Source organism: Eriocheir sinensis, chromosome 38, assembly GCF_024679095.1.
Source record: "Eriocheir sinensis breed Jianghai 21 chromosome 38, ASM2467909v1, whole genome shotgun sequence".
NCBI classification, from domain to species: Eukaryota; Metazoa; Arthropoda; class Malacostraca; order Decapoda; family Varunidae; genus Eriocheir; species Eriocheir sinensis.
In genome coordinates this window covers 16,972,474-17,000,357 of record NC_066546.1, presented here as the reverse complement: position 1 = coordinate 17,000,357, position 27,884 = coordinate 16,972,474, and the positions used below count along the sequence as shown (strand labels likewise).

Sequence of the window (27,884 nt, the reverse complement as noted above, 5' to 3'; positions counted from 1 at the left end):
GGAGAGAGAGAGAGAGAGAGAGAGAGAGAGAGAGAGAGAGAGAGAGAGAGAGAGAGAGAGAGAGAGAGAGAGAGAGAGAGAGAGAGAGAGAGAGAGAGAGAGAGAGAGAGAGAGAGAGAGAGAGAGAGAGAGAGAGAGAGAGAGAGAGAGAGAGAGAGAGAGAGAGAGAGAGAGAGAGAGAGAGAGAGAGAGAGAGAGAGAGAGAGAGAGAGAGAGAGAGAGAGAGAGAGAGAGAGAGAGAGAGAGAGAGAGAGAGAGAGAGAGAGAGAGAGAGAGAGAGAGAGAGTTTGAGAGAGAGAGAGAGAGAGAGAGAGAGAGAGAGAGAGAGAGAGAGAGAGAGAGAGAGAGAGAGAGAGAGAGAGAGAGAGAGAGAGAGAGAGAGAGAGAGAGAGAGAGAGAGAGAGAGAGAGAGAGAGGTGGTAATGTGTGGTATCAAAGCCGAGGTAGGTATATGCAATGGGTCCATGGTTAATCTTATGCCATTTATTTACAGATATATAACATATTATTCACATACACAATGATTCCAAGAGGCTAGTGCACAAGACTGGTGAGGATGCGTGCCCCTAACAACGCTACTCCAAAATGATTTAATAAGTCAACATATGTAGTGGTAAATTTTCAACGTTAATCTCCCTCTCTCTCTCTCCCTCTCTTTCCGATGTTGTGAAAAGCTTTGCTGCTATGCTTGCTAAGGCTAACACACAGGTCGTAATAATTGTGGCGTTCCCTAATGAATTTGAGGCAAGCAACATGCGTAAGAAAACTGAGATTGAAGTTAACGTAAGAACATAAGAACGTAAGGAGTCTGCAAGAGGCTGATAATTGCTTAGCTTAGGAATACGAATGAAAATAATTGACCGTAATGTTATAACTCTGAATTTTAAGTTGGAAAAGTTGCCTCAGAATGCCTCCTGAATAGCTGGTCGATGTGAGGCAATATCACAAGATCGCCCCCATGTCACTTATCTCACTTCAGCAGGGAGAGCCACAGTTACCATCAAGGACTAATAATTAATTCATGAGACTAATTCAACAGGAAGACAATAAACTTCTCATTAAGAGTTTGATATAGTAGTAATAGTAGTAGTTTCAATCAAAAGCACACAAGTCCCTCGCTTTCGTAAGATTACATAACCTTTTTTATATAGACTACAAAACAATTTTTGCTAATCAAAATATTCAAGGTAGAAGATATGGAATGCCTTGGCAAAGTAGTGCATCAGTCTCCCCTGGGAAGTCTGTGGTCTCGAGGGCAAGGCAGTCCAACACGGCAAGTTCGTAAGACCCTAAGCAAACACGAGACTGAGATTTCCTTGTATAGTGTTTGGGATTCACTTTTGAAGATAATAAATTTGACTTGACGAAGAAATCTTTTTAGTATTGAGTGTTCAGAAGAAAAAACTAAAACAAGACTGAAAATTCCTTGTATGGTGTTTGGGATTCACTTTAGAAGGTAATAAATTTGGCTTGACGAAGGAAATCTCTTTAACAGTGATGGTTGAAAAGAAAAATTAACACGAGACTGAAAATTCCTTGTATAGTGTTTAGGATTCATAATAATTGTAGGTAAGAAATTTGAGGAAACGACGAAGGAAATATCTTTAGTATCGAGTCTCAAGAAGAAAAAACTTACACTAGACGCTGAAAATTCCTTGTATAGTGTTTGGCATTGACAGAAAAGCTAAGAAATTAAAGTAAACCATCCATGAAATCTCTTTAGTAATGCATAATGAAGAAAAAATACCACTAAATACTGAAATTTCCTTGTATTGTGTTGCCATTGATAGAAAAGTAAAGAAATATGAATAAGCCACACAGGAAATCAATCTCTTTAATGTCGCTTAATGAGAAGAAACGCTAGATTGAAAATTCCTCACAGTGTTCAATATTGACAAAGGAACTAAGAAATCAAGAAAACTAAGTACAAAATCTCTATAGCACTGCGTGTTGAGTCAAAAAAATGACCTATGGCGACTATAATTTGCTGTGGGCAGTTACATTGACTGTGTTGGACTGCCTTGACCCTTAGGCTGTGAGAAACCAGCGCAGGAAACCCTTGGCCTCTGTTACGCGTCCAGCCGAGTAAAGCACATGACAACACCAGACAGCTGATGTGAAGGACCATCACAGAGGGGCACATATCATACTACAGGTAAGTATGACCATCACATAGGTGAGCTTGCTTCAAGAGTTCTTCCTCTCTACCTTTCACAGCACTCCACCCCAACACACACACACACACACACACACACACACACACACACAATATACACACACACACACACACACACACATGGGTCTGCCCAGCAAAACATTGTTAGAGGACACCAAGAAATGTGGATATACTTGAACCTATACAGATGAATATCATTAGAATCCAAACCTTTTAAACTTTTGAGCCCTAACCCAAAATAATCCTCAGTACCGGGATCCCAAAATATACTATCCTTAATCACGTTTTAAAAGTAATTATCACAAACTACATAATGCTAAGATTTGTCTTGAGACATTGTGACTGTCAAGGCCTCAATGATTTGCACCAGGCATGGCTCTACTCAGAGAACAGCTTCAATTTATCTTTTCTTTGGCTCACCAACAAAGGCTCTGTGCTGCAAAATAAATCTTATGTCATAATCTCCTGTGTTTTCTTTTCCTTATAAAGTGGGGAATGTATACAGATTTTACCTTCCTGAAGGTGACGTACATCAAGCTTATTTACGAACATGATTTTTGGGGTTTACACAAACTAGATAACAGATGGGTGCATGACCTCAAGGCCGGCAACAAGACACACCTGTGGCCTGGCTCTGAGGAAATGCTGCTCCCCATGGGAGGGGGCCGCCATGTGCCGGGCACAAACTTGTGGCCTGCCAGACACACACACAACACTAGCACCTCGGCTGCCACCTCCTGCAGGCCTCATGTGTGACAACACTTTGCACACTTGGGTGGCTAAAACAGATTTAACAATTTGTTTAATAAAATATAATTTCCCTTTCATCTTTATCTACAAAGCCTAATCATTCATGAAATTCTATCCGATGGCTAAACACCGAGAGTCAAACTCCTGAAATAACAGAACATACATCACAATGAAATCAGTTTGATACTAACTTTATATTGATAGATAGTTCATCATTCGGGCATCAGTGAATTACATAGCATACAGCCAAGTCCTCGTACACCTGAAACACTTGCTTATTACAGAGAGGGAGTGACCAGATGCAGCTTTGAAACTTAACATGGCATTTACACATCTAAATATGCCACTGCTGGTGTATCCAACCTCATAATCCAAGAACAGAGGCAAATATGGCAACTGTGACTCGGAATATATTTTTCTTCCACTTGTAAGGAAATTAACATAGAAACAAGATGGTAAGTTATGAAAATCTATGCATTCTTATAGCCACTCCTCTTCCTCCCCTTGGGCCCAGATGCAAGGACTTAGACCGTATAAAAAGACATAATTACGTACACATCATAAACTCGAGAAACCATCAACACTGCCTGGCGTTACATCCAACTCTACGTATTGCTGATGCTAAGCTACGAAGATATTAAAAAAACAAGGTGAAATTGACCACTATGACTCCTAGTATGCATTTGGACTTATCGTTTCCTCTCCTGCTTTGGTGATGGTAATGAGGTTTTCGTCTGTATGTGAATTTAAGACAGTCATCCCCTTACTTTCACAGGCTAACCCTTGACCATTAGTATTAGTATTCTTCTATTCATCAACTGTTTATTCTTCCTTATGGGGTTGAATGGGTTATGAGTATTGGTATTAGTGGTTCTTGGATATCCCACAAATGTAACTCCTAAATCAGAATACAGTGCAATGCTTTTGATTATGTTTATGGTGCTTTTAGGTACAAAAAATGAGTTCCTGGATATTTCTGAGGTTACTTATCACTAAATTCAATGGGTTGGGAATTGAGAGCTAAGTGGTACTCTCCTTGGTTGGTATAGTTGGTGTTTTCAAGTAGCAAATATTGGTTTCAGGTCATTTTGATGTCGTATTATTAGCTTCACTGGGCTGGGTACTGATTATTCACAGATTTCACTGGTTAGGGCAGGTCACACTTTGATATTTAAAGTGGTTTTCAAATACCAATATTGGGTCACTTACTATTAGATTCATTGGGACGGGCTCAGATTATTCACAGATTTCACAGGTTTGAGCGAGACTTTATTTTACAGGAATGGAAACAGCTCAAGGGCATAAAAAATAGAAAAACAAAAGTCCGTCAAGCTCTGTTCCAGTGTAAAGAGTGCAGAACGAGTGGCCAGAAGCGAGTGTCAGTTTTGTGAATCTCAGGGATGACTGTGTTAGAAAGCGGATGGGATTTCTCAAGCACGTTTCCTTTGTCCAAATGCAAGGAGTCTTTGATAACTGCCAAAGAAAAGGAACGTAAGACTGCCCTGATACTGAATTTACGACAATGATTTAAAGCTCCACAATAATAATAATAATAATAATAATAATAATAATAATAATAATAATAATAATAATAATAATAATAATAATAAAAAATGAATTGATAACAGTAGCAGCAATATTATCAATTACGGAGTACTATTTGCATCAGGTATTGGCAACTTTCAGTGTCCAAGTTACTGCCAACTTTTAAAGGTAATTTTTTGTGCCTCCTTAACACTTTTATGCACCTTTTCTTCAATGGCGATATTGGGGGGTAAAAAAAAAAAAAAAAAAAAAAAAAAAAAAAATCCATGTCAAATAGCGACATATACTTTGATGAATGTATCTGCAATATTTCCTTACATTTACTAAGCCTAAATGGTCTTCAAACTAGATTGGTAGTCTCATCTAAATATTTATTATTCACCAACCAGTTATGGCATATTAAAGAAAATATGATCAATATACTTCCATCCCCAGTAAATACTGTATTAATAAAAAGTCAATGATTTTGTGTGCTGTTCTAATGACTAGTGAAGTAAGAAAGTTTAATCACAAGCCTTATTGACGTAAGCCGCATTATCACCTACATCACCAATGTTCAGTTGGACCTAATAAGTATACTCCACTGCAGCGGCTGCCAGGGAGTCTGGAGGCTGCCCCCAGACCCCCTGGCAGACACAGCATTACCTGCACACCTTGAGCCTAGTATGTACACAGAACATAGATCTCTGCCCAAAACTATGCAAACTATATAGTAGTGGATAACAAAATAAAATACAACACAAGTATAGGATATAAATAACTCAGTGCATAAAACTATTGCTTTCAAAAGTGAAGATAAACAAAGTCATACATGTGAAGTCCCACCTTGCTGCTCCGTGGCACAAGCCAGTAATTGGTACACACACGTCACGCCACACTGGCCGGCCCACTGAGGGCTGCCACTATCTGCCAAAACGGCTGCCAAAACACCTCCTTCAGTGCGGAGGATCAACTTAAGAAACCCGCCTCTGATGGTATGACTTGCACTAAGCTTGCAATGGTGACTTTGGGGAAATATTAAGAATTTTCCTGCACTTATTGAACTCATATTTCACACTTGAATACTGTACAAAACAATTACTTTATACAGTACATGTTCCAGCTTCTTGAATATATATATCATTGTTCAGTTATTGATGTATTACGACATGAAAACTTGTTTGTATAGCGTGCTAGCACACTGCAAGTATGTAGTTACCTTCCATCTATGCCCCTAACTATAAAAATAACTGAGGAATATCAAGTAAATCACAAGGAAAAGTAATTTCAGTGCCATACTATTATATACACACACACACACACACACACACACACACACGCACACCACATTTCTTATCCAGACAGGCTGTAAGATATGGAAAGTTGAAAGCATACAAGACCAGAGTTAAATCTCATTATATTAGCTCCTTATTAAGGATACATATCTACAATCAGAAGTAAGGCTGTGCTACCTGATATTTAGTCAATGTAGTTTCCCAATTCACTTGTTTTCAAGCATTATATGTATGTAAATAAAGTTCTGTATATATGAATATATTTATGGATGGATGCATTCTCGATAATGCTTGATAACCTTACAGGCATCACTAAGTCAATTTGTGAATGTTGGACAAAACAAACAATCCAGCCCCACCATAATGGACCACAAGGAAGCCTCTTGTCACCAAGCACAGAACACCCGGAGATGTAAATAGGAGACACAGGCTTTATCAAGGGAACCAAAACACAGACACCCCTGCTCGATAGTGCTTGTGCTCACTGTCAGGACACAGCTACAAGTCTAGTGCTTGGGAGAGTTTCAGACAGATTTAGAGCAGCGCCCTGACCAAGTTTACACCACTGTAGTGGGATGACAAATCTATCAAATATGTTCTTAAGTGTCACAGAACAGAGTATGTACAGTCAACAAAATGAGTATTCAGTGAGGCAAGTCTGATGCTCCACATATAATGTTGATAACAACTTGATGATGTGGGTTGCCTGGTATTCCTGAAGGCTGACTTTCATGGTTGTGCAGTAGTATACTTGCAGTGAATTTTTTAAAACCAGAAATGAGGCCTTTTTAAAGTGCTTCACTGCATAGTTACATCACACATTGCTGCCCACCAGGATCAAGCCAGTACATTTCTGCTGAATGCTGAAATACACGTAGAGCAGAATCCCTAGATTACTACCAGAAGGTCTGAGATTCGAATGAGCATACAGGCAATCTGTAATCTGTCTACCAAGCAAGAAACAATTTACCTTGACCCTGTAATAGTAAAACAGGACCTTAGTGGCCTGATGTCTGGAGCTTACATGTCAGGAGGTGAGGAGCAAGTTCTAAACAGGCCTGGTAATGAGCTCTGAGGGGCAACAGCCTCCTTCCCTTCCTGCACAAGAGTCAGCTGTGTTGTTTCTTTAGAGAAGACAGAACGTGCTAATACTGGATAACATAATACTCAATATGACATACTCTCTTCACTGACAGCACCACAAGCCAGTACAGTACAGCCAGGGCACTCGACTGATAATTGTCAATACTAAATTATTGCCACAAATGGACATCAACAAATCAACACAGAGGTTTCTACAGTCCATCGTGGGAAGGCAGCGAGTTTCTCAGTGGGCCCAAGTCCAACAGGAATGAGTCCATTATGGTGGTGCGAGGCATTGTTGATTTCATGGCATTTTTGGTTAAATTAAGACAAGTTAACAGCTGGCAATGTGAGCAAATGTTACAAGAGTGTTACGAGTGGCTAACAATACAGCAATTTCATCCTCTTTTCATTGTCATTCTTAGGGGAAGCATCTGCTACACAAAAACCTTGACTCATTCATTCGGTTTACTAACACCCTGAGTTCTGCATAACATACTAAAATACAATGGCAGGTGCACGCTTAGAGCCGAGGTGCACGGGGTAACATTAACAGAAAACATCAATTCCTTACCTTCCATGGAAAGCAACAATAGAGTATAGAGACATATGCAAACAGTACTGCAGTGGAACCTTCATATTGGAGTAAATGTGAACAGTACTCTAGTCTGTGTCAATATCTTCAGGCTGCACAATGCTTAGATGGAGATAGGAACTAAGTGCAGACATATTGAAGGTTTTCCTAATAACAATACTCACAAATGGTACAACAGGGAAGACATTTTTAACATAGACTTTGGAAAGGGTATTATGGCTGCATGGGAATGGGACTTGAGCATATATGGACAGGAATAAACTTCAACTATTGCTTTAGATTGTATTAGTGCAAGTTCATCATTCTAGGGTTCCACTGCAAGGAAAAGAACCTCTGTCGGAAATCTTCAAGCTGCTAAAACCACTGTTGCCACTAGGTCTCAGCATCACACCCCTGCACCTCAGCTCTGCCACCCTGCTGAAAACATCTCACACGTTCGCTATTAAGGAAAACCAATTTCAAACATAAATACAATGGAAAAGTGACTGATCTTGGTGGTACACTTGGAAATAACCATGAATTTGCATCTCTCAATGTCTGACCCAGCAAGCCTCTGGTCTAACTATGGTCCTGATCATGTTGAGAGGAGGAGAATGTAAAGAAACACTTGGTAGGGTGTGACTGTGGTGTGCCGGAAAGCCTGTCCCGTGGTGGAGTGCGTGACCCCTCTGCCTAGTGTATGAACCTTATCTACAGCTTTGGTCTGGTGTCCCTTAGTCTCAATGTGTCTGTCCTCACTGTGTGTCCCACCCAGAAACATTGTGTGACGGAAGAGCGAGGAAACTCAGGATAAAGAATACATTTGTGTACTATATAGAGAACCTTTGGAAGGCAAGTGTTTTCTTTACCATAACATGTGCAAAAAACAAGATAGAACTATATGAAAATAAAAAATAGATTTCCAGAGTTTAGTTATGATTAAAAAAATAGATCTGTGTGAATGGAATACTCTTAAATTATAGGAAACTTAATAATTTCAGATGCACACAACTCTAGTGAAGTGTTCATACGCCTTATATACTTTTGTTGGGTGAAATCTCCTCAACATTGTAAAGATTATAACTATCTCTATATAATACATTGTTTGTGTGTGTGTGTGTGTGTGTGTGTGTGTGTGTGTGTGTGTGTGTGTGTCTGTGAGTCGTATTATAAGACATTTCACTGCCCAAGAACACATATTTGACAAGGCTTTCGTAGGAGTTGTGGGCATTTCCAGTAGTTTTATGACCCTGGTGGTAGTCTGACCCTTCTTCTGTACCGTGAACCTCAAGAAACCCTCATTAGAACCCGACTGGCACTCTGTTTGGCCTTTAGAAATAGCTGATGGGAGAAGTAAAAGTGTCTTATAATACCAACATGTGTGTAACTATATCTATGGAGAGTATATTTCTTACCTCATATGGCCTGTTGAGCAAAGCAAATGACTAGCACACTAGGAGTTGAAATTCATCGTATCTCCTTTTTAACACCACAAGACCATGAGTTTCCAATTCTTACCAAGGACGCAAGAAATCCCTAGAAAAAAATAATGATAATAATAGTAATAATAGTAATGATGAAAATAAAGATAGACCTATATTCATTCTACATTATATCACATTAGTTGGGTCAGCATCCCCAAATTTACACCTCTGAAAGATGCTACAAGATTATTATATTGAAACAGCAACAGCATGAGTACTGATAAAACATGATAATGAGCTAGAACATCAAAGACCTAACATTAATTACTCTGCAAAATACATGAGAGGTGGGTTGGGTTAATATATAGCCATCTGGAGGGTTTGGACATCACTACAGCAACAACACACCTTCCTACACAGTTGCCGTTACATCTGATTACAATGATTTATTTCTCTCCCACTCACTCACTCACTCGGCTTCATTCTGACTCATCCGTGCACTATCTCGCACACTCATCACCGCATCACAGGCATCCTCAAGACGACCAGACTATTGTCACACAACAGTGTCGGCAGCCAGACAGACAACTGCTAAGACAGACCTTTTGAGGAACATGAGGAATCACCCCCAGACTGGGTATAGGACACTACCTTCTCAGTCACGGCTTGAGGCATTGTTATGGCAATCCCTCGTTACTGAAAAATAGTATATGTACAATAACTATCATCTCCCAACAAATATATACACGTTGTCATACATATATGCACAGTCAAGGACCTGTTTCTTTCCCCAGCAGCTCCCAACACACCAATGACAGTCTGCTTGCCCACCTTCTCAAATATATACATACACCCATGCACACACCACTCACACACATACATACATATATATATATATACACATGCATACATAGCTTCTGGTGTTTGCAGTCACTGAACTATCACACATAAATGAAGTATACAAATCTTGATAATACTGAAAATATACACACATAGTCACACACACACACAAACACATTCACCAGAGCAAAATCTTCACCTCCAGAGCTGACACACACACACACACACACACACACACACTTGTTACTGTTGCAGCAATCATGAATCAGAATAACATAACTCCAGACAAGCCATACACCCATAGCCCGAGATATAACGGTTTTGCAAACAGGCGAACATTTTCCACAACGACCTGCAACCTCTTCTGGGTAGTCAAGCCATTTTCCACCCACATCCCGTTCACAGTATTTACAGCAAGAACCGTCCCCCTTGGAGTCCTTCAAGCCTTGGGACAATGAGAGCATAGTGTGAAGCAAGCATGGTACATACAAGACTACAGTGAGGCCTGGCTGGCACACACTACTCGCCACACTGGGCACGGCGCCAGGAAGCATCTCAAACGAAAGGAAAATAATCACAGGCACGATTCTGTTAAGGCTCACTCACGAAATTCAAATAGTCCGACCTTTACCACGTTTACCAGTGTCCTAGTGACTGGTGTGGATAGTAATAATGACCCTCGTAATCTGAAATGAAAAAATGGCTCTAACTTGATGGTGATGATGAGGAGGGTCAGGAGTGGGTGTCGGGATAGGCTGCCATATGATTTATAAACGATGTGTGACTGTTTAGGTGTATAGAGGTTAGGTTAGGTTAGGTTAGTTTATTTGATTTTTTTAAGACGGTGTTCCCTCGCAAGTGATGGCAAGTCAGTATGTTGGTGGCTGTTAAGGCAACAGAAAGGGTTATCAGGTTCTTTAAAGACACGTTAAAATATAGAATAAAAAGCTTCATCTTTGAAATCCGTGAGCGACCTTTAACAAAATGTACCCATTCATATACATGTATATATTATAAGTGTGTGGGGGGCTGGTCATACATACATATATTTGTGCCTAAGGCTGCATGACTTGAATCTTTGCCGATAAGTAATTTCCTTTGTTTCCATAACACCAATGGCCATTTTAGAATTGTTAGTAATACACATACTTCATTTACTGCTCTCATTACATGCAATTTTTCCACCAATGATGCAATTTTCTGCAGGTTTCGTCTGAGCCTGCCCAAGGTTAAGTAAAGAGTCAGGTGTCAACGACATTCCTGGGACAGTCACAAATTACAGCAAAACTACAAGATACATAAAGAAATAGTCATTAAAGTAACTTACTGTACATTTTATGGCAAAATTGATGTTTAACTCTATACCAACACCATGTCTGTTGGTGCACTACAATATTTTCATCTGTGTATCTCAGCTCAGTTAGAAGCAGCAGCAACTATCTTTGGTTTTGTGTGCTCCACGCCCAGGTTAAAGAAACAGGCCCCACACACCCTCACTGGCTGGTACAGCTGCTCCCGAGGGATGGGAATGCTGTGCTCCGAGCATTCTGAACAAAATATTTTACCACAGCTCCTGGAAGGATGAGAAAGGACAAAATCAACATCATTCTACAGCATCCTATGAGAGGCATCATGCACTGTGTAAACAAAGGGAGGAACTTCTTGCTATTGATGATATTATTTTTCAAGAGTAGCATAAGACTTTATTCCCTGGACACTGTGAACAGTTAAGGAAGCTTTAAGAAGTCTCCACAGATAACTAAGAGGAGAAAATGAGGAAATTCTTCTCAAACCAAATTTATACTTGAAGCTTTCAAAGCTTACATGCTATGAAGATGTCATACACAAAATAACTCTGTTGTTTTGTCTTCAGAATGCAGAAATGCACTCACAGTAAGGTATGTACAGGTGTGGTGTTAGTATAGTGTGCCTACAGCCTGGACTGCCAGTGTTCTGCATTCAGGAGCTTCACTAGGATTACATTTCAGGCTACTCAACTCACTTTACTGCATGCTGTGTCTTAATAGCAAAGTGGTGGCAACTCTCAAGCCAGTGAGGCCGGGGGGAACTTGGTACTAACTTATTCAAGGCAGCCGTTTTGTTTGTTTTTTTAAATTTTAAGTTGATGGTCAAAGCTCAATATGGTTTGGCTGGTCCCATGATGTGCAATCCTGACAGTGGTGACCTAACGGGAATCTAACACGTCTCATCACTGAAGCCCTGCCCTGAGTGTGTGATTAGTGCAGAGCCGACCACTGCCTTGCTGTGGTGCACATGTGTGGATGCAGCGGAAGACTGAGAGAAAGCAGGACAGCCCCAACATAACATCCCTCCATCGGGGGAGAACCATTCCTACACATCTAGACTTGTCCAAACTGGTGCCAATAATGATCACAAAGGTAGGGAAAATATTACATCAAGCTTTACAATGCTCTCAGAAAGCCCAGAACCTCTGTTAACAGTAAAGGATCTTCCATCATGCTTCTGGTAAGCTAGAAAGTGCAAATGTGAACTTAAAAACCCTGCAGTGCATCAAAGAGGAGATGCAAGAGATGACAACAGAGAATGTGTGTGTGTGTGTGTGTGTGTGTGTGTGTGTGTGTGTGTGTGTGTATTTACATAGTTGTAATTTTACAGGGCCTGGGCTTACGCTCGTGTGATCCCGTCTCTGTAACTATAATTATCCAACTTTTCCTTGAAGCTCTGCACACTCTTCGCCGATACTATTTCTTCATTTAGTCTGTTCCAAACCTCTGTATTTCTGTGTGTGTGTGTGTGTGTGTGTGTGTGTGTGTGTGTGTGTGTGTGTGTGTGTGTGTGTGTGTGTGTGTGTGTCTGTATTTTCTACTGACAAGACAGAAGTATTAATTACCAGCAGCATAAAAAGTTGTGCCAAATGATCTTTTGAAAATGTGTTTGTATGGAATCTATGATATCATGAGCTGAATGACTCAAACTGTTATGTGTAGAGCACTGCGCTGGGGTGTCTCATGGCCCCTGCACGTCATAACTAGAGCCTCTCCACAACACAGGAGTCAGGACAGGAGCAACAATGTACCTTGTGCAGGGTAAGGGACAGGACTGACCCTCCCCACACACAGGACAGGAGCAACAGTGTGCCTTGTGCAGGGTAAGGGACAGGACTGACCCTCCCCACACACAGGACAGGAGCAGGATTGTGCCTTGTGCAGGGTAAGGGACAGGACTGACCCTCCCCACACACCTTTTTGTCTGTATACAAGAGCTACAAAAGTGTTGCACTATGCTCCTTCTCTGCAGGTTCTTTACCCTTCTTATAAACACTACAGACACCAGTGCTACAGTTACTGTGGCTGCAAGGCATGTTTGCAAGCTTTCTCAGTTCACTTTTCTTTTGAATTACTCTCATAGATGCCATGCTTTAGCAAACAGTAGGCTACACCATTACATGCCATCAAGAACTTTTCTCGTATTCTCAGTTTGTGGAAGTAAATAAGTGAAGCCAGTCTAAGAGCATCTATAGTACTTGTCTGGGAAAGGCCTCTGATGAACCAAGCTTTAGAACACCTACCAACAGTCTGGCTTCTTACCTTCCGTCATAACAGCAACAGCTACAAATTTCTTGAGAGTTCTTTTGACTCATACTCTGGAGGAGAACATAACAACATTGCCAGCTTCTGAGCACACACGTCAATGAATCTGATGCCACGCTAGGCCTGGCAATACATATTTAATCATTGAAATTTTGACTGATATCCACATAGTTACAAATGCACGTCAGTATCCACATGGTGAGGTACAGAAAGCATGGTTATCAGAGCCCAGTTGGTGTACCTACAACAACAACTAGCAAATGAAGCAAAACAAAAACTCCCCAAGGGTGTGTTGCATGGAGAGTTGCTGTGTTGTCAAAGGTCTGGTGTTCCTGGACTGGTAACAAGGAACCATAGCATGTCATTCTTATCATGGGAACCCTTTATATGTGTTGAGACAAGTGCCATTAGCATCCTTATTTTCTTCAGCCTTTTATGTTACTATACTTACCATTACTATAAGGCAACAATGCACTACTGGGTTAACTTCAAGGCTACAAGGAGGAACAGAGGTGCCAAGGCGTTACATAGGCGCATTACTCACTCAGTGGTGCGTTATAATGAGAATGAGGGAGTGGAAATCGAAAGCAAAGGGCAGAGTCACCCCCATTAGTACAAGCATGCCATGACCCCAAACCATGTTAATCGTTGCCTCAGAACTTGCAACAATTACCTTCAAACCAAACTGAATGACGTTGCAATACACTATCAGGTCAATCAAGCAACTATCGGAGTTAATGTACAATGAGATCAAGGTTAAATATACTTCCTAACTACTTAATCTGTGCCAAAAATCTGTACATATTTTCTATTTGTCAAGGTCTAGTTTTTTTTTTTTGGCATTCTTCGTATTGTGTTATTTACAAGCTACAAGACTATAGGTACTGGGAGAGCCGCAGAATAGGAAAGTTTGGCAGACATGATCATAGGCGGCAAGTTGTTAGCAAAAGAGCTGAGTGACATTCAAACTGATGATGAAAATTCTCTAAACCTAACCTAACAAAACCCAAAACAGTTACTATAGGTCTTGACTCGGAAATTTCATATATGCTTCCTTACTAATGGGACTTTCTATACAACAAAGTGAGGTCATTCTTTGCTGATATATGCCATAAGTCGCTGGCCATCATGTGTTTTAAGATACCCCAAACTTAACCTAACATACCCTAACAAAACCCAAAACAGTTACTAAAGGTCTTGACTCAAAAATTTCTTATATGCTTCCTTACTAATGAGACTTTCTATACAACAAAGTGAGGTCATTCTTTGTTGATATGTGCCATAAGTCGCTGGCTATCATGTGTTTGAAGATACCCTAAACTTAACCTAACATACCCTAACAAAACCCAAAACAGCTACTACTGTATAGGTCTTGACTCAGAAATTTCATATATGCTTCCTTACCAATGAGACTTTCTATGCAACAAAGTGAGGTCATTCTTTGTTGATTTACACCCTAAGTTGCTGGCTATCATGTGTTTGAAGATACCATAAACTTAACCTAACCAAACCGATCAAAACCACAAACAATTACCATACATCTTGACCCAAAAATGTATACCATGAGTCGCTGGCTGTCGTGTGCTTGAAGAGACCCTTAACTTTACCTAACTATAACCCAATCACTATTTTCATGCTCAAGGTATTCTGAGATCCTGACGACACCTACAGCACAAAAAACATTATTATATCCACGCCAATTTGAATTTCGCTTGGATATTTGCTAACAACATGGTGCCTGTGTTCAAGTTGCCTAAGCTCACCTATTCCAAGGCTCTGGGTACTGAGTGAGTGGGTTCAGTGATCAGCTGGTTCAGGGAGTCCACACAGGAGTTAGTACGGATGGCAGGGAAGCCGAGAGTGACATTAGTACACAAGGATACAGACTCCGGATGCTCTACCTCTGCCTGGTTGAGTGGTTGGACGCTTGAGCAAGATGATCCGCTGACCCACCGACAAAAAGAAGCATTCAATAACTTATAAAATGATGAGGAACTAAGATAAAACAATAACACCTACAAGCCAAAGCTCTCTTTATATATGGAAGAAACAAAACACTTTGAAAACTTCAAATAAATGCATGACTATAAACAATAACAGTATGGAGTTAGAAAATCACTCATCAAGCAAATATTTTCACTTCATTATTTATCATTTTTGAAGATAGAATTAATTACCAACATCCATTTTCAATTAACAAGACTCTCAACACCTGCCCAGAATTAAGTAAGGTCAAGCATGCACCCAAATACTGCCGAGGAAAGTAATAGAAAATGCAAGGGGAATAGATCTGTTTCGATATTTCAATAATCTACAAAACCTGACCCTAGATTTCTTTGGTCTATAATATCCAACACTGTGAGTATATAAAGTAATAGAAAATACAAGGCGACTAGATTTGTTTTGATATATAACTAGTCCATGAAACTTGATATCTATTGTCATATGTAACCCTATCATGCCTTTCACACTGCTAGTAAATGCTCCAATGAATGAATGTGAAATAAGTGAGGTAAGCAAATAAAAGTGTAGGGAACCACAGTAGTTTCTTGGCAGTGTTAAAATCAATTGTAGAGTAGCGTATCACACTTAAGATATATGCAACCTTGTAATGCCTGTCACACTGCTAACAGACATCCTTATGAATGAGTGTGAACAGCCATACATGAGAAGAAAGTAAAATAAGCAGGTAAGAGTATAGGGAAGCACAGAAATCTCTTTAGCCAGTGATATACAACCCTACAATGCCCTTAACAGTGCTAATATATGCTCTGTCATAAGTGTGTGAACAGCCATACAGGTGAAGGAAGAAAGGCAAGCAGGTAGTATAGGGAAGCAAGAGAAGAGACCTACATTAGCTTGTCATGGAGATTCCTGACACTTCCCAAGGTCACAAATACTACAAGAGGTCATACAGTCTAAACATCATAGTTCCGGAGAGTTAGTTATTCACTCAAGTTCCTTCCCCTCCATAAGTACATCTAACCTCAAACTAAAGCTTTCAATAGTGTTTGCCTCAACTACACACATAGATATAGGGGTCTGGGAGTGCTTAGCCTGGAAAAAGCTTACGTGACAAGTTGATAATGAAGCACAAGCAAGAACCTTTAAATTGGGCAAAATATCCATGGGTTGTTGTTTTCACCGTGCCAGAATCAAGTGTTGTGCTGTCAGATACACACACAGATATAAAGGTCTGGGAGGTATCATTGTCCAGGAGTGTTTAGCCAAGAAAAAGATTAAGCGGCAAGTTGATAAAGATGCACAAGCAAGAACCTTTAAATTGGGCAAAATATTCATGGGTCGTTTTCAGTGTGCCAGAATCAAGTGTTCATAGGATTGCAAAACAGAGAGAAAGGTACATTCCCGAGTTCAGTTTCAAAGGCCATCTCAGAATCCAGTTTGCTAAGGTGTTTGTCAGTGGTGTGTGAGGGTCAGCCACCAAGTGTTTGCATGCATAGTGCTGTTATTACTGAATGGAGTGTTATACTATTAGGCAGTTGTATTAGCATGAGCAGAGACCACCAAATTTGCTATGAGATTGTGAGTTTAAAACCTATAGTGTGTTATACTTCTTGGTTTCACAGTTAATCTATGAGACTTATCCAATGTTTTTTATCCGGTAGCTTGTATTAGCATTAACAATATAGACCACCACACCTGCTACCAGACTGTGAGGGCATAATCGATAGTGTGTTATGCGTACTTCAGTATCTTAATTTCACAGTCAATCTATGGGGCTTATCCAATGTTTTACTATTAGACACCTGTATTATCATCACCATAGAAGACCACCACACCTGCTACCAGTTTGTGAGGGTATACTCTATAGTGTGTTTAAGTGTTATACGTACTTCAGTATCTTAGTCAATCTACGGGACTTATCCAAGGCATATAAGTCTACTGTACATACTTCAATATCTTCATTTTAGTCACTCTACGGGACTTATCCAAGGCATACAAATCTACTATATGTACTTTAATATCTTAATTTTAGTCAATCTACGGGACTTATCCAAGGCATACAAGTCTACTATTCAATACTGACTGCTACAGGTACAACTATGCCTTAAGATTACAAAGAAAAACACGAGTTTCTTCACCTGGCAACTAACCTGCAGTGGTGCTTTCGCCGGCCTATCCAGAACTGCGTGTTACATCCCGTGCAGGCGTCCACCGCATGGTCGGGCACCCACAGCGTTGGCCGGGCCTCACCCTCCTCCACAGCCTCCCAGGAAGTGTCTGACACCCCAGACTCCTGACCCACAGAGCCTCCAGAGCCGGAGCCAACACTCTCGGGCAGGGACATCTGAAGGGGAAGATGTATGGCCTGTGATATACATGGAAACCAGAAGGATAGTCTCGTTTCAATTTTCTATACACACACGCCTTGAGATTGTTTCCTAAGACATATGAGGCATTGAGAATAGAAAGGATAACCTGGCCAAAAGTGAGTATTGGGAAGACTCCATTTCTAAACACGGTATGCCACACTAGGGTTGCAGAAGGTGGATAAACCTGCCTTCTCTACCTGCTCTATTCACTAACAGAGCATGAACTTGACATCTTTTGACATAGAAGAGAGTGCTTATGGCAGTACCTAAGATCCCATTCTCTTTTGGTGGTGAGTTTACCCTTTCTATTCAGTGCCTTGTAAGTGCATTCATTTCTCTATTATTTCATCAAACAAGCCCTATTTCCCCTCTCCCCGGCACTCACCTGGTCTTCGGTGCCGTCGTGGTGGTGGGTGTGGCAGCGGTTGTGTTGAATCTGGTTGTAGAGCGCTTGTCTGGTGGCCTGCAAGTCTCTCTTTAGAGATTCTTTTTCAGACTGAAACAAAATGAACCACGTTAGACTGTGCCTTGTGTCAGCGTAAAGTTTAGCAGGAAAATATGATGATAAATACTGAATGGGACAGTTACCCATGTTATACTGTGCCGCTGAACTTGTGTGCTAGTGTAAAGTTTGTAACGAAAAGAATGTAATAAATAGGATAAAATTCAACATGTTACACTGCCCCTGAATTCATGTCAAAGGAAAGTTTATCATGAAAAGAAGGCAATAAATACTAGGACAAAATTAGCCATGTTACACTGCCCCTGAATTCATGTCAAAGGAGAGTTTATCATGAATAGCAGGTAATAAGTACTAGGACAAAATTTGCCATGTTACACTGCCCCTGAACTCATGTCAAAGGAAAGTTTATCATGAATAGAAGGCGGTAAGTACTAGGACAAAATTAGCCATGTTACACTGTGCTGCTGAACTTGTGTGTCAGTGTAAAGTCCATCATAAAAAGACAGTAAATATAGACTTTTTCTCTTACCTGGTGCGTCAAAATAATCTGATGCAGCCTCTTGGTCACCTCATCACTAACATTATGCAGCCCGTCTATGGTGGCGTAGTTGTTGCCTCTGCTGCTGTCACCCCCACCAAACCTGAACAGTAAAGACTCCTATTAAAACCTATAATGTGTTAGACGTCCATGTTTTGATTTCACAGTCCATCTACGAGACTTATCCAATGTTTTTATTAGGTAGTTTGTATTAGCATTGACATAAACAATCACACCTGCTACCAGATTGTGAGGGCATATGCGATAGTGTGTTATGCGTGGTTCAGTATCTTAATTTCACAGTCAATCTATGGGATCTATGGTGCTTATGAAGACTAGGATATATTATTTGATGGCTGACTGTCTCTAAACCAACCTTCCCCCATCCTCACCCACTCTTCACTTTCCCAAATCGAACTCTTTACCAACAACACCTTACTCTCCCTGTACTTTCTCTCTCATCTAAAGCTTTCTAGAATGGACCAAGGAGTTAAGGGTGTAGATTCACTCATAGCTAACAGATGCTACAAAAAATTAAGACCAAGCAAAAGCTATAGGAGTTTATTCTGATGGCAAAAAACGAATCCCGTAATACCACACTCCTACAGCCCTTCACACTGGAGTGACAAGAGTAGGGAGCCTTACCTGTCTTCACACGGGGTTGAAGGTATGCAGGAGGATGGTGTCCGGGAGTGCATTGGGGTGGAGTACAGGGACACCCGACTGCCTGGTCCTGTGGTGACGCCCCGCCCAGTCCCGCCCCCAACAGACCCTTCGTTCATGAGCCCCGCGCTGCGCCATGAGTCCCCGGTGCTCGTCTCGTCCAGCAGCTTCTTGCTCTGGAGACAAATGTTGCAGCCGGATGCCGCGACGCTGTGCATGACGGAGCTCATGTTGGAGATCCCGTTCACAGTTCTCTTCTCGGTTCTGTCCTCGGTGGAGCTCTCAGGATTGGAGGACACGGACTGCTTCTGCCCCTTGCGGTTGTTGGCGGGCACGCACACCTCGTTCTCCTCCCCCACGGCGCCGTTCATAAAAGGACAACACTTCCCCTGCAAGATGGACTTAGAGCTGTTCTGTCCCGCGTCCCGGTTCAACATGGGAACGTTCTCGCCCTCCCTGTTCTGGTACACTTTTTCCTCAGTGGCTATGATGCCGATCTCCGCCACTAGGGTGTCTGTGGAGCCCTCTATGGATTGCTCGGCCAGGGACTTAAACTGCCGTTCACCGCTTGCGCCTTTCCGTGCGTAGAGGCGGTCAGCGTTCGTGTCTCTCTTGGAGTCCGTCACCTTAATGATGCACTTCTCCTGCAGCTCCACGCACTCCTGTCCCAGCAACTCACTTGCCTCCTCGCCACTCTCCACACCGATATCACAGGGCTCGTTTTGCACCACACTCACACACCTGTGGATTTCAGACTCCAAGACAGATGGTTCGCACAGTGTTAACGACTCGGACTCATCGTTCTGGCGCTCTCCTATAGGCTCACTGGTGGAGTCCTCATAAGCGTCAAAGTCCTCACTTGCCGCGTCCTCGCTTGCGTTCTCGGCAGCTGTTTCTGATTCCTCGTTGCCCAGCTCTGCGCCGAGGGCCGAGTTGAGCATCGCCATGTTGGGGCCGCTGGAAGGAGAAACAGGAAATAATTACTTTTTAACTAACTTCCTTCACATATGAACTACTACATAGAGTCTTGGATACCTGCTTTTGTTCTATACTTTCACACCTTTCTTTCATGCTTTACTTTCTGATCAACTTAATTCACATATAAGCTAGCACACAGTGGGAAGGAAACAGAGAAATAATGACCTTCTGACCAATTTCCATCACACATAAGCCAGAAAATAATAGGAAGAAGAAACAGGAATAAGGATAATTTTCTGAACAACTTTCTTTACATATATGCCAACACATAGTAGGAAATACACAGAGAAATAATGACTTTTCGACTAACTACCTTCACATATAAACAATTACATATAGTCTTGGATACCTGGTGCTTTTCATCTATACTTTCATACCTTCTTTCATGTTTGTAGTTATAGGAATACAAGCTAACAAGGGACAGCAAAGGTACGTTATCTCTGCTAGTTTCCTCACCTTTCTCTAATGTTAGGGTCCGAGGAGCGCCGCAAGGGTTGGTGTGGGGGCGGAGACGTGCCAGCCAGGAGGTCATCATAGGACTTGGTCTTGACTAACTCCCCTCCAGAGCTGGCAATCTCCTCCTCTTCATCCTGGAACATCATAACATCAGAGTGAGTTAAGGAATGGAGATGATGTAGAAAGGAGTCCTTTACCAGGTTCTTCTAAAATACCTTCTTCTTTAGTTGTTAATCTATTATATATTAGTTCAACACATGCTATTTATATATAACCTATAGTCCAGCTCTTATTCAGTCATCATCGGAATATCTTAAACCTTCTACTTGTTCATCTGTTATCAATTCTACACATGATATGACCTAGCTAATTCCAGTTCTTTATTGGAAGACCTTCAACTTGTCAAAAATAATTACTGTCCTTCTTGGAAGACCTTCAACTTCTGTCCAAAATAAAAGTTTTCATATATCATTCAGGTACTAGTGTTATAGGGTGGGCAAGGTGATATGCCCTCCTGTGTATGTTCCTAAAGAATGAATGTGCTGATCCTGGTCATGGCTGGACTCACCTCATCATCGTCAACGCTGGGGTGGGCGCTGGTGGTGGTATCGGCCGTCACCTCCCCCATCTCCGGCATGTACACCGAGGTCCACAGGCGGAGGTCCTTGACGTGGCACGAGGGGTAGAGGACCTGCTGGGTGGGGACGTAGAGGTAGTTGGTGTAGCGCTGGCTGTTCACTTTGAGAAAGGCCCAGACGGAGTAGGACCGGTCGCCAATGTCCGCCTGAACGCGCTCTTGGGAGGAGTTACACAGGAAGGTGCCAAAGAGGTTGCTGTACACATGCTGCGCTAGCTTGACCTGGAATGACGAACACATAGATGGGGTTAAGAAGAGTGATAATCTAAACCTTAAAAATGATCACTACACCCATTTCTTCTTTTTTTCACTCTTCCTTCATTCAGCAATCTTCTCTTTTCCTTTAAAATACACCTACTACTACACTGCATTGTTTATATATATGAAAGCAAAAACAAACCTTAAGAGTATATATTACATTTCTTTTTTCCCATTCTTCATGGACTCATTAACTCAACACTCTTCTTTATCCTTTCAAAACCCCATCAACGGTAAACTGCAAACAGCAAAATTAACTTACTCCATTGCATTGTTTATTTACATGCAAGGAAGAGCCTCGTCACTCACCAGAAAGGCCTGATTGAACTGGAATGCCGTTGGATACCAGTAGAGAAGGTGGTGCACACAATCTAGCCACTGCAGAAACACCGGACACCTCTCGTTGACGTCCTCGCAGCAACGGCCAATCCCACAGCGGTCACTGAACTTGTGGCCGAACTCTACCCACTCACGTTCAATAAGCACCACGAAACCCTGTTGGGAGGCGAGCCGTTTATGAATTTACGACTGTACCAGGTTATATATTTTTTTCTCATCCCTATAATATGTTTTGCCATTACTCTCCGACTAAGTTAATTTCACGAGGAAAACCTGTACTCACATGTATCGTCCTGTAGTAAGGGTCAAGGAGGAGCTGAGAGAGAGCCGTCAGTTGGGGTGTTCGGTCCCACCCATCGGAGCAATGGACGAGGACGGGCCTTGCCTCCCTCTCCACCGCTTGCACTATCGTTACGGCAGCCTTGAACAGCCCCGAGAGATGTCCAAGCCACCGAGAGTTCTCCAGCAACGACAGCCAGCTAAGGAGGCAAAGTTGAGTTAGAGAGAAGTTACTTTTCAATTTTTTCTCTTAAATTTTCTTGATGTCACCCCAAAAAAGTTATAATTGACTCTGGGCTGAAAATTCCAAACTGCTGAGATTTCCAAAGTATTAGATGCCAGATTACTGTATAAATATTACATTCACGTGGCCTGAAGATTGAATTCAAGGCTATATATTGCACCAAGATCCAATGATGCGAGTAAATACACAATGATACAAAGGAAAGGGAAGAATCAAGTTAGGAAGAAAGGAAGGGAGATGGAAAAGGAAGGAAGAAAGGAAAGGAAAGGAAGGGATTCACAAATATATAAGGAGACTAACTACAAGAGGTGTCTGGGAACCTTTGAAAAATCACTAACAAGGAAGGAAGGAAGGAAGGAAGGAACGAAGGAAGGAAGGAACGAAAGAAGGAAGGAACGAAGGAAGGAAGGAAGGTAAGGAAAGGAAAGGATTCACAAATATATAGGAAGGCTAACTACAAGAGGTGCCTGGGAACCTTTGAAAACTCACTAACATCCAATGCATTTTGTTATCAGCTTACTTGGGGATGTCTGGTGAGGAGGATGCCAGCTGGCGCAGTCCGTGGTGAGACTTGCGGATGGTGTGGATGTTGGCGAGGTTCATGAACTGGATCTCGCACTGAGGGTAGTACTCTGGGCACTCGCACCCTCCACCTCGGGCCCGGTTGGCGACGGCTGTGGCATAGGACCTGGCGTCGACGATCAAGACTTTCTGCGGAGACGAAACAAAATTGTGAGAAAGTGGGCCAAGGACATTAGGCTGCAGGTTCACTCATGGCTAACAGATGCCACAAAAATTAAGACCTAGGAAAGCTATAGGAAAAGCTCTGCAGTTTATTCTGATGGCAAAAAACAAACTTATACATGACAAGGACAGACAAGGACTTAAGGCTACAGGTTCACTCATGGCTAACAGATGCCACAAAAAATTAAGACCTAGGAAATCTAAATCTGCCTTTTATTCTGATGGCAAAAAACAAAACTTACACAGGACAAATTCTATAACTTTTCAGGATTGACCAAAGACTAAAAACTGAACTAAACAAACATTACATAAAAAAACAGAGAAGAATGGAAAAAAACAAAGCAGTGCACCTTTTATAACCAACCAAGGACTGTAAACTACCAATTCTCTCACATCAAACAATCACCACCTCAAAAACAAAGAGGTAAAAAAAAGACACCTACCTTAATGTCTGCCTGGGCCTTCGCTTCCGGCAGATCACAGAGGGAAGGGATGTCAGACGATGGAGTGACAGCCTCCTTATCGCTGTCACTGGGCGGCAGCAGTTGGGCGGCTGCGGTGGCTATGCCATTGGATGAGGAGATGGGGCTGTCATACGCACATGCCTCAGAGACGGCCTTTACTAAGTCCTCGTCCTCGCTTGATCGCCACCCCAACCACCCGACCTCAGGCTGGCTACACCGCGCGATGACGGCTCCGTTTGAGTGCCTGGGGGTGAGAAGCAAGACATTTCCAATTTGCAGATGCCCAATGCACAGACAGATTTATTTTCCTGATTTGCAGACTGATTCCAACCCTCTGCCATTTCTCTCCCTTCAGGCTGTAAGTAAACAAATGTCTCCCTTACCTCCACACCACCGCTGGGATCCTTCGCGCCGCCCTGAACCGCGCCACAAAGTCTAACACATTGTCGTTGATGGATGCCGGGACCACGAGCTTCTTGGGGTACGTGGGACAGAGCTGGTAGTCGATGTTTGCCATGGAGATCCGCCACGCCCCACCCAGATCAAAGCCAAGCCGTCGTACCTGAAAATGAATCATAAGGAAGGTGAAGGAGGATGATACACTAAGGTCTTGTATGTAATGTGCCATCCATCCTCCCCTTACACCTCACACGCAATATTTTTTACGTATTATAATTTTACTAGCAAGTTTACGTATTTGCATCTAACAAATTCACATCTAAGGAGTGTTTTTTGTACCTATTACTCATTAGAAGCAAGATCTTACTGTACTGTTAAGGAGCGAGACAGGGACAGACGTGACTCTTATAATAATCCATACTAGTGAAAGGTTATCAATTCCATCTTTGGGTTGGAAAAATCCCATTAACTCTCTCCTTCCACCTTCATTCAATACCTAATGAGTGTTTTATTTTTCCTATTACCCATTAGAAGCAAGATCTTACTGTACTGTTGAGGAGAGAGACAAGGACAGACATGACCCTTCTTATAAACCATACTAATGAAAGCCTTTCAACACAACAACACCCCATCAGGACACTCACCTCCTCGTCAAACATCTTTTCAGCCCGCATCGCATACGACTGCTGTCCTTCCGGTTCAATGAGGGCATTGTGGAGCTCCCGAGACTCTTCCATGTTCCACATATAGAAGGCGAAGGCAAAGACATTTTCCAGTCGTTGGGGGAGGGACAGAGCCTTGGTGAGACGCCTCTGCCACTCTGCACATTGTTCAGTGGTAGGGAACGTACACCTGAGAGAGACAATGTGAGGTTAGGAGGAGAGGACACTAGTAAGCAAGGAAATCAACACCTGGGAAAGACAAGGAGGTAAGATAACAGAGAACGTACACCTGAGAGACAATGTGAGGTTGGGAGGAGGAGAGGACACAAGTAAGCAAGGAAATCAGCACCTGGGAAACACAAGCAGGTAAGATAACAGGGACTGAACACCTGAGACAATGTGAGGTTACAGGGGGTAGAGGACACAAGTAAGCAAGGAAATCAACACCTGGGAAACACAAGCAGGTAACGTAATAGAGAGCAAAGAGTATGGCAGTAAGCAAGACAGCATATGCCTGTGAAAGAGAAATAACTAACATGCCTCAAAGATCGCCTTCACTAAGTCCTCATTCTCACTTGACCGCCACAACACAGGGAAGAATGAGTACACCAATATGACACTAATAAGACAGGTAAGTAACAAGTGAATGAGGATAAGTTTGAGATAAGGAAAGGAAGTAAATAGAGACAGACAAGCAAGAAGGAAAGTTAAGGATGTTCAGTAAAAGTGAGTGAAAAGAAATAAAATGGTAGAGGTAAATAATGAGAATAGAGAATAACAAAGAAAACCACAAAAATGAAGTAAAGAAAAATACAGAGGCAATAAAAACTGAAAACCACAAATAATTCACAAAAAAACAAAGGAAGAAAATGCAAGAGTGAATGAAAGAGGAAAAAAAAAAAAAACAGTAATAAGGTTGATAAAGAGAAAAGAAAACAACAAAAATGAAGTAAAGAAAAATATAGAAGCAATAAAAACTGAAAACCACAAATAATTCACAAAAAAAACTTACTGTATCATAAAAATAACAACAATAATCACACACACACACACACACACACACACACCATTCAGGTTCAGCTTTCACATTCCTCACATTCCACAAAGCAAAACACGTCGATCAAGTTTGGCCAGTCCATGAGAGGGTAAAAAATGTGGTTCTAGGGATGTGTGTGACCTTTACCCAGCCATAGAAACATAGGAAGAGGGGGATATTAGATCAGTGAGGAAGATTTATATATGTTGAAAAGTCTACCCACATTACTTTATATTACAAGATGAAAGGGAAAAGGAGGAAGAGGTGTGGTTCTAGGGATATATGACATTTACCCTCTTACTCAGCCATAGAAATATAGGAAGAGGGGGATATTAGATCAGTGAGGAAGATATATATATTGAAAATGTCTATCCATATTACTTTCTATTTTAAGATGAAAGGGAAAAGGAGGAGGATGTCTGGTTCTAGGGATGTGTGACTTAAATTCCTCTTACTTAAGCCATAGACACATAGGAAGAGGGGAATATTGGATCAGTGAGGAAGATATATATGTTGAAAAATCCACCCACATTACTTTATATTACAAGATGAAAGGGAAAAGGAGGAGGATGTCTGGTTCTAAGGATGTGTGACTTAAATTCCTCTTACTTAAGCCATAGACACATAGGAAGAGGGGAATATTAGATCAGTGAGGAAGATATATATGTTGAAAAATCCCCCAATATTACTTACTATTAGAGGATGAAGAGGAAATGAGGAAAAGTGGGTCAGGTTCCTTTCACTTAATATAGAAGCCACTTGATCAATTAAGTCTCATACAAGCCAAAGAAATGTATGTAGGTAAAATCCACCCACATTACTTTCTCTAGTTAATGCATATGTAGTTTAAGATAGGCCAGGTTAGGTTACGCTATGCCCGACAAAAGAATAATATTAATAACACCTTTCTTTTGAGGGAGATTAATTTACATAGAGGTTAAGATAGGCAACGTTAGGTTACTCTATACATGACAAGAATATTAATAACACCTTTCTTTTGAGGGAGGTTAATTTACATATAGGTTGAGATAGGCAAAGTTAGGTTACTCTATACCTGAGAAGAAACAATTCCCTTGCTTGTGGAACTCTTACAGGAAGTTACTTTACACCGAAGAAGGGAAACAGGTAATACATATGTAGGTTGAGATAGGCCAGGTTAGGTTACACTATAGCAAACTCCACCAATGTTTCACTCACTTGTATGACTTGGTGTCTTTACAGAGGAGGTAGAGGAAGAATATTTCCCGACACTCCACCACCTCGATGACGCCCAGTGGGATGTGGTAGGTGGCATCGCGCTGCTGGAGGAACACACGGTAGTTGGAGTGGGCGATCAGTCCCTCGGAGGTGCGCCCCACGAACTGGGCGTACTCCCCGCTCAGAGGGATGAAGGGGATGGACAGCGAGGGTTCGTCAAACTGGCAGATTTGTTTTGGGTACGAGTCCTGGGCGGCTAAGACCTGGGGAGGAACGAGACAGTGTTTGATGTATATGAGAGAAAGTATTGTAAGGAGCAATAAGGAGAGAACAGATATTTATTTATGTATGTTGTTTTGGGTAAGAGTCCTGGGCTGCTAAGACCTGGGGAGGGACGAGACAGTGCTTGACGTATACAGGAGAAAGTATTGTAAGGAGGAATACGAAAATAAGAACAGATATGTATTTATGTATGTATGTAGATTTGTTTTGGGTACAAGTCCTGTGAGGCTAAGACCTGGGGAGTGATGAGACAGTGTTTGATGTATATGGGAGAAAGTATTGTAAGGAGGAATACGAAAATAAGAACATATATGTATTTATGTATGTATGTAGATTTGTTTTGGGTAAGAGTCCTGGGCGGCTAAGACCTGGGGAGGGATGAGACAGTGTTTGATGTATATGGGAGAAAGTATTGTAAGGAGGAATACGAAAATAAGAACAGATGTATATTTATATATGTATGTAGATTTGTTTTGGGAAGAGTTCTGGGCTGCTAGTATCAAGGGAAGTCTGGGAGCGTCATGTAGATGTGAGAAAGTCCAGGAAGGTGTGTGTGAGAGAATACTGAATCAAGTGTGAGAAAGAGAAAGTTAGTAAATGATTGATGACCAAGAAAAGATTATGAGGATTTGTACATCTGGTTTGTCAATGTAACTATCCTGGAGTCCTTCCT

General features: G+C 41.6%; 1 protein-coding gene across 5 annotated transcripts in view; it reads right to left on the bottom strand.

Moving 5' to 3' along the window:
- Positions 1-468: 468 nt before the first annotated feature.
- Positions 469-27,884, bottom strand: part of LOC127008762 (myotubularin-related protein 4-like) — a 35,800-nt gene continuing 8,384 nt past the window's right edge. For 2 of the 5 annotated variants that reach the window (XM_050881128.1, XM_050881132.1), the window contains exons 3-16: positions 26,930-27,192; positions 24,679-24,886; positions 24,019-24,197; positions 23,615-23,879; positions 22,948-23,138; positions 22,188-22,383; positions 21,875-22,060; positions 21,239-21,529; positions 20,671-20,804; positions 19,219-20,193; positions 18,565-18,676; positions 17,958-18,068; positions 17,342-17,547; positions 469-11,239 (exon numbers count right to left, since the gene is read on the bottom strand). In XM_050881128.1, coding sequence (XP_050737085.1) covers positions 11,083-11,239; positions 17,342-17,547; positions 17,958-18,068; positions 18,565-18,676; positions 19,219-20,193; positions 20,671-20,804; positions 21,239-21,529; positions 21,875-22,060; positions 22,188-22,383; positions 22,948-23,138; positions 23,615-23,879; positions 24,019-24,197; positions 24,679-24,886; positions 26,930-27,192 — 3,474 coding nt within the window. In that variant the 3' untranslated portion in view covers positions 469-11,082. Of the gene's footprint in view, positions 11,240-15,139; positions 15,183-17,341; positions 17,548-17,957; positions 18,069-18,564; positions 18,677-19,218; positions 20,194-20,670; positions 20,805-21,238; positions 21,530-21,874; positions 22,061-22,187; positions 22,384-22,947; positions 23,139-23,614; positions 23,880-24,018; positions 24,198-24,678; positions 24,887-26,929; positions 27,193-27,884 lie in introns of all 5 variants that reach the window. The other 3 variants (XM_050881130.1, XM_050881131.1, XM_050881129.1) reach the window with 3 other exon arrangements.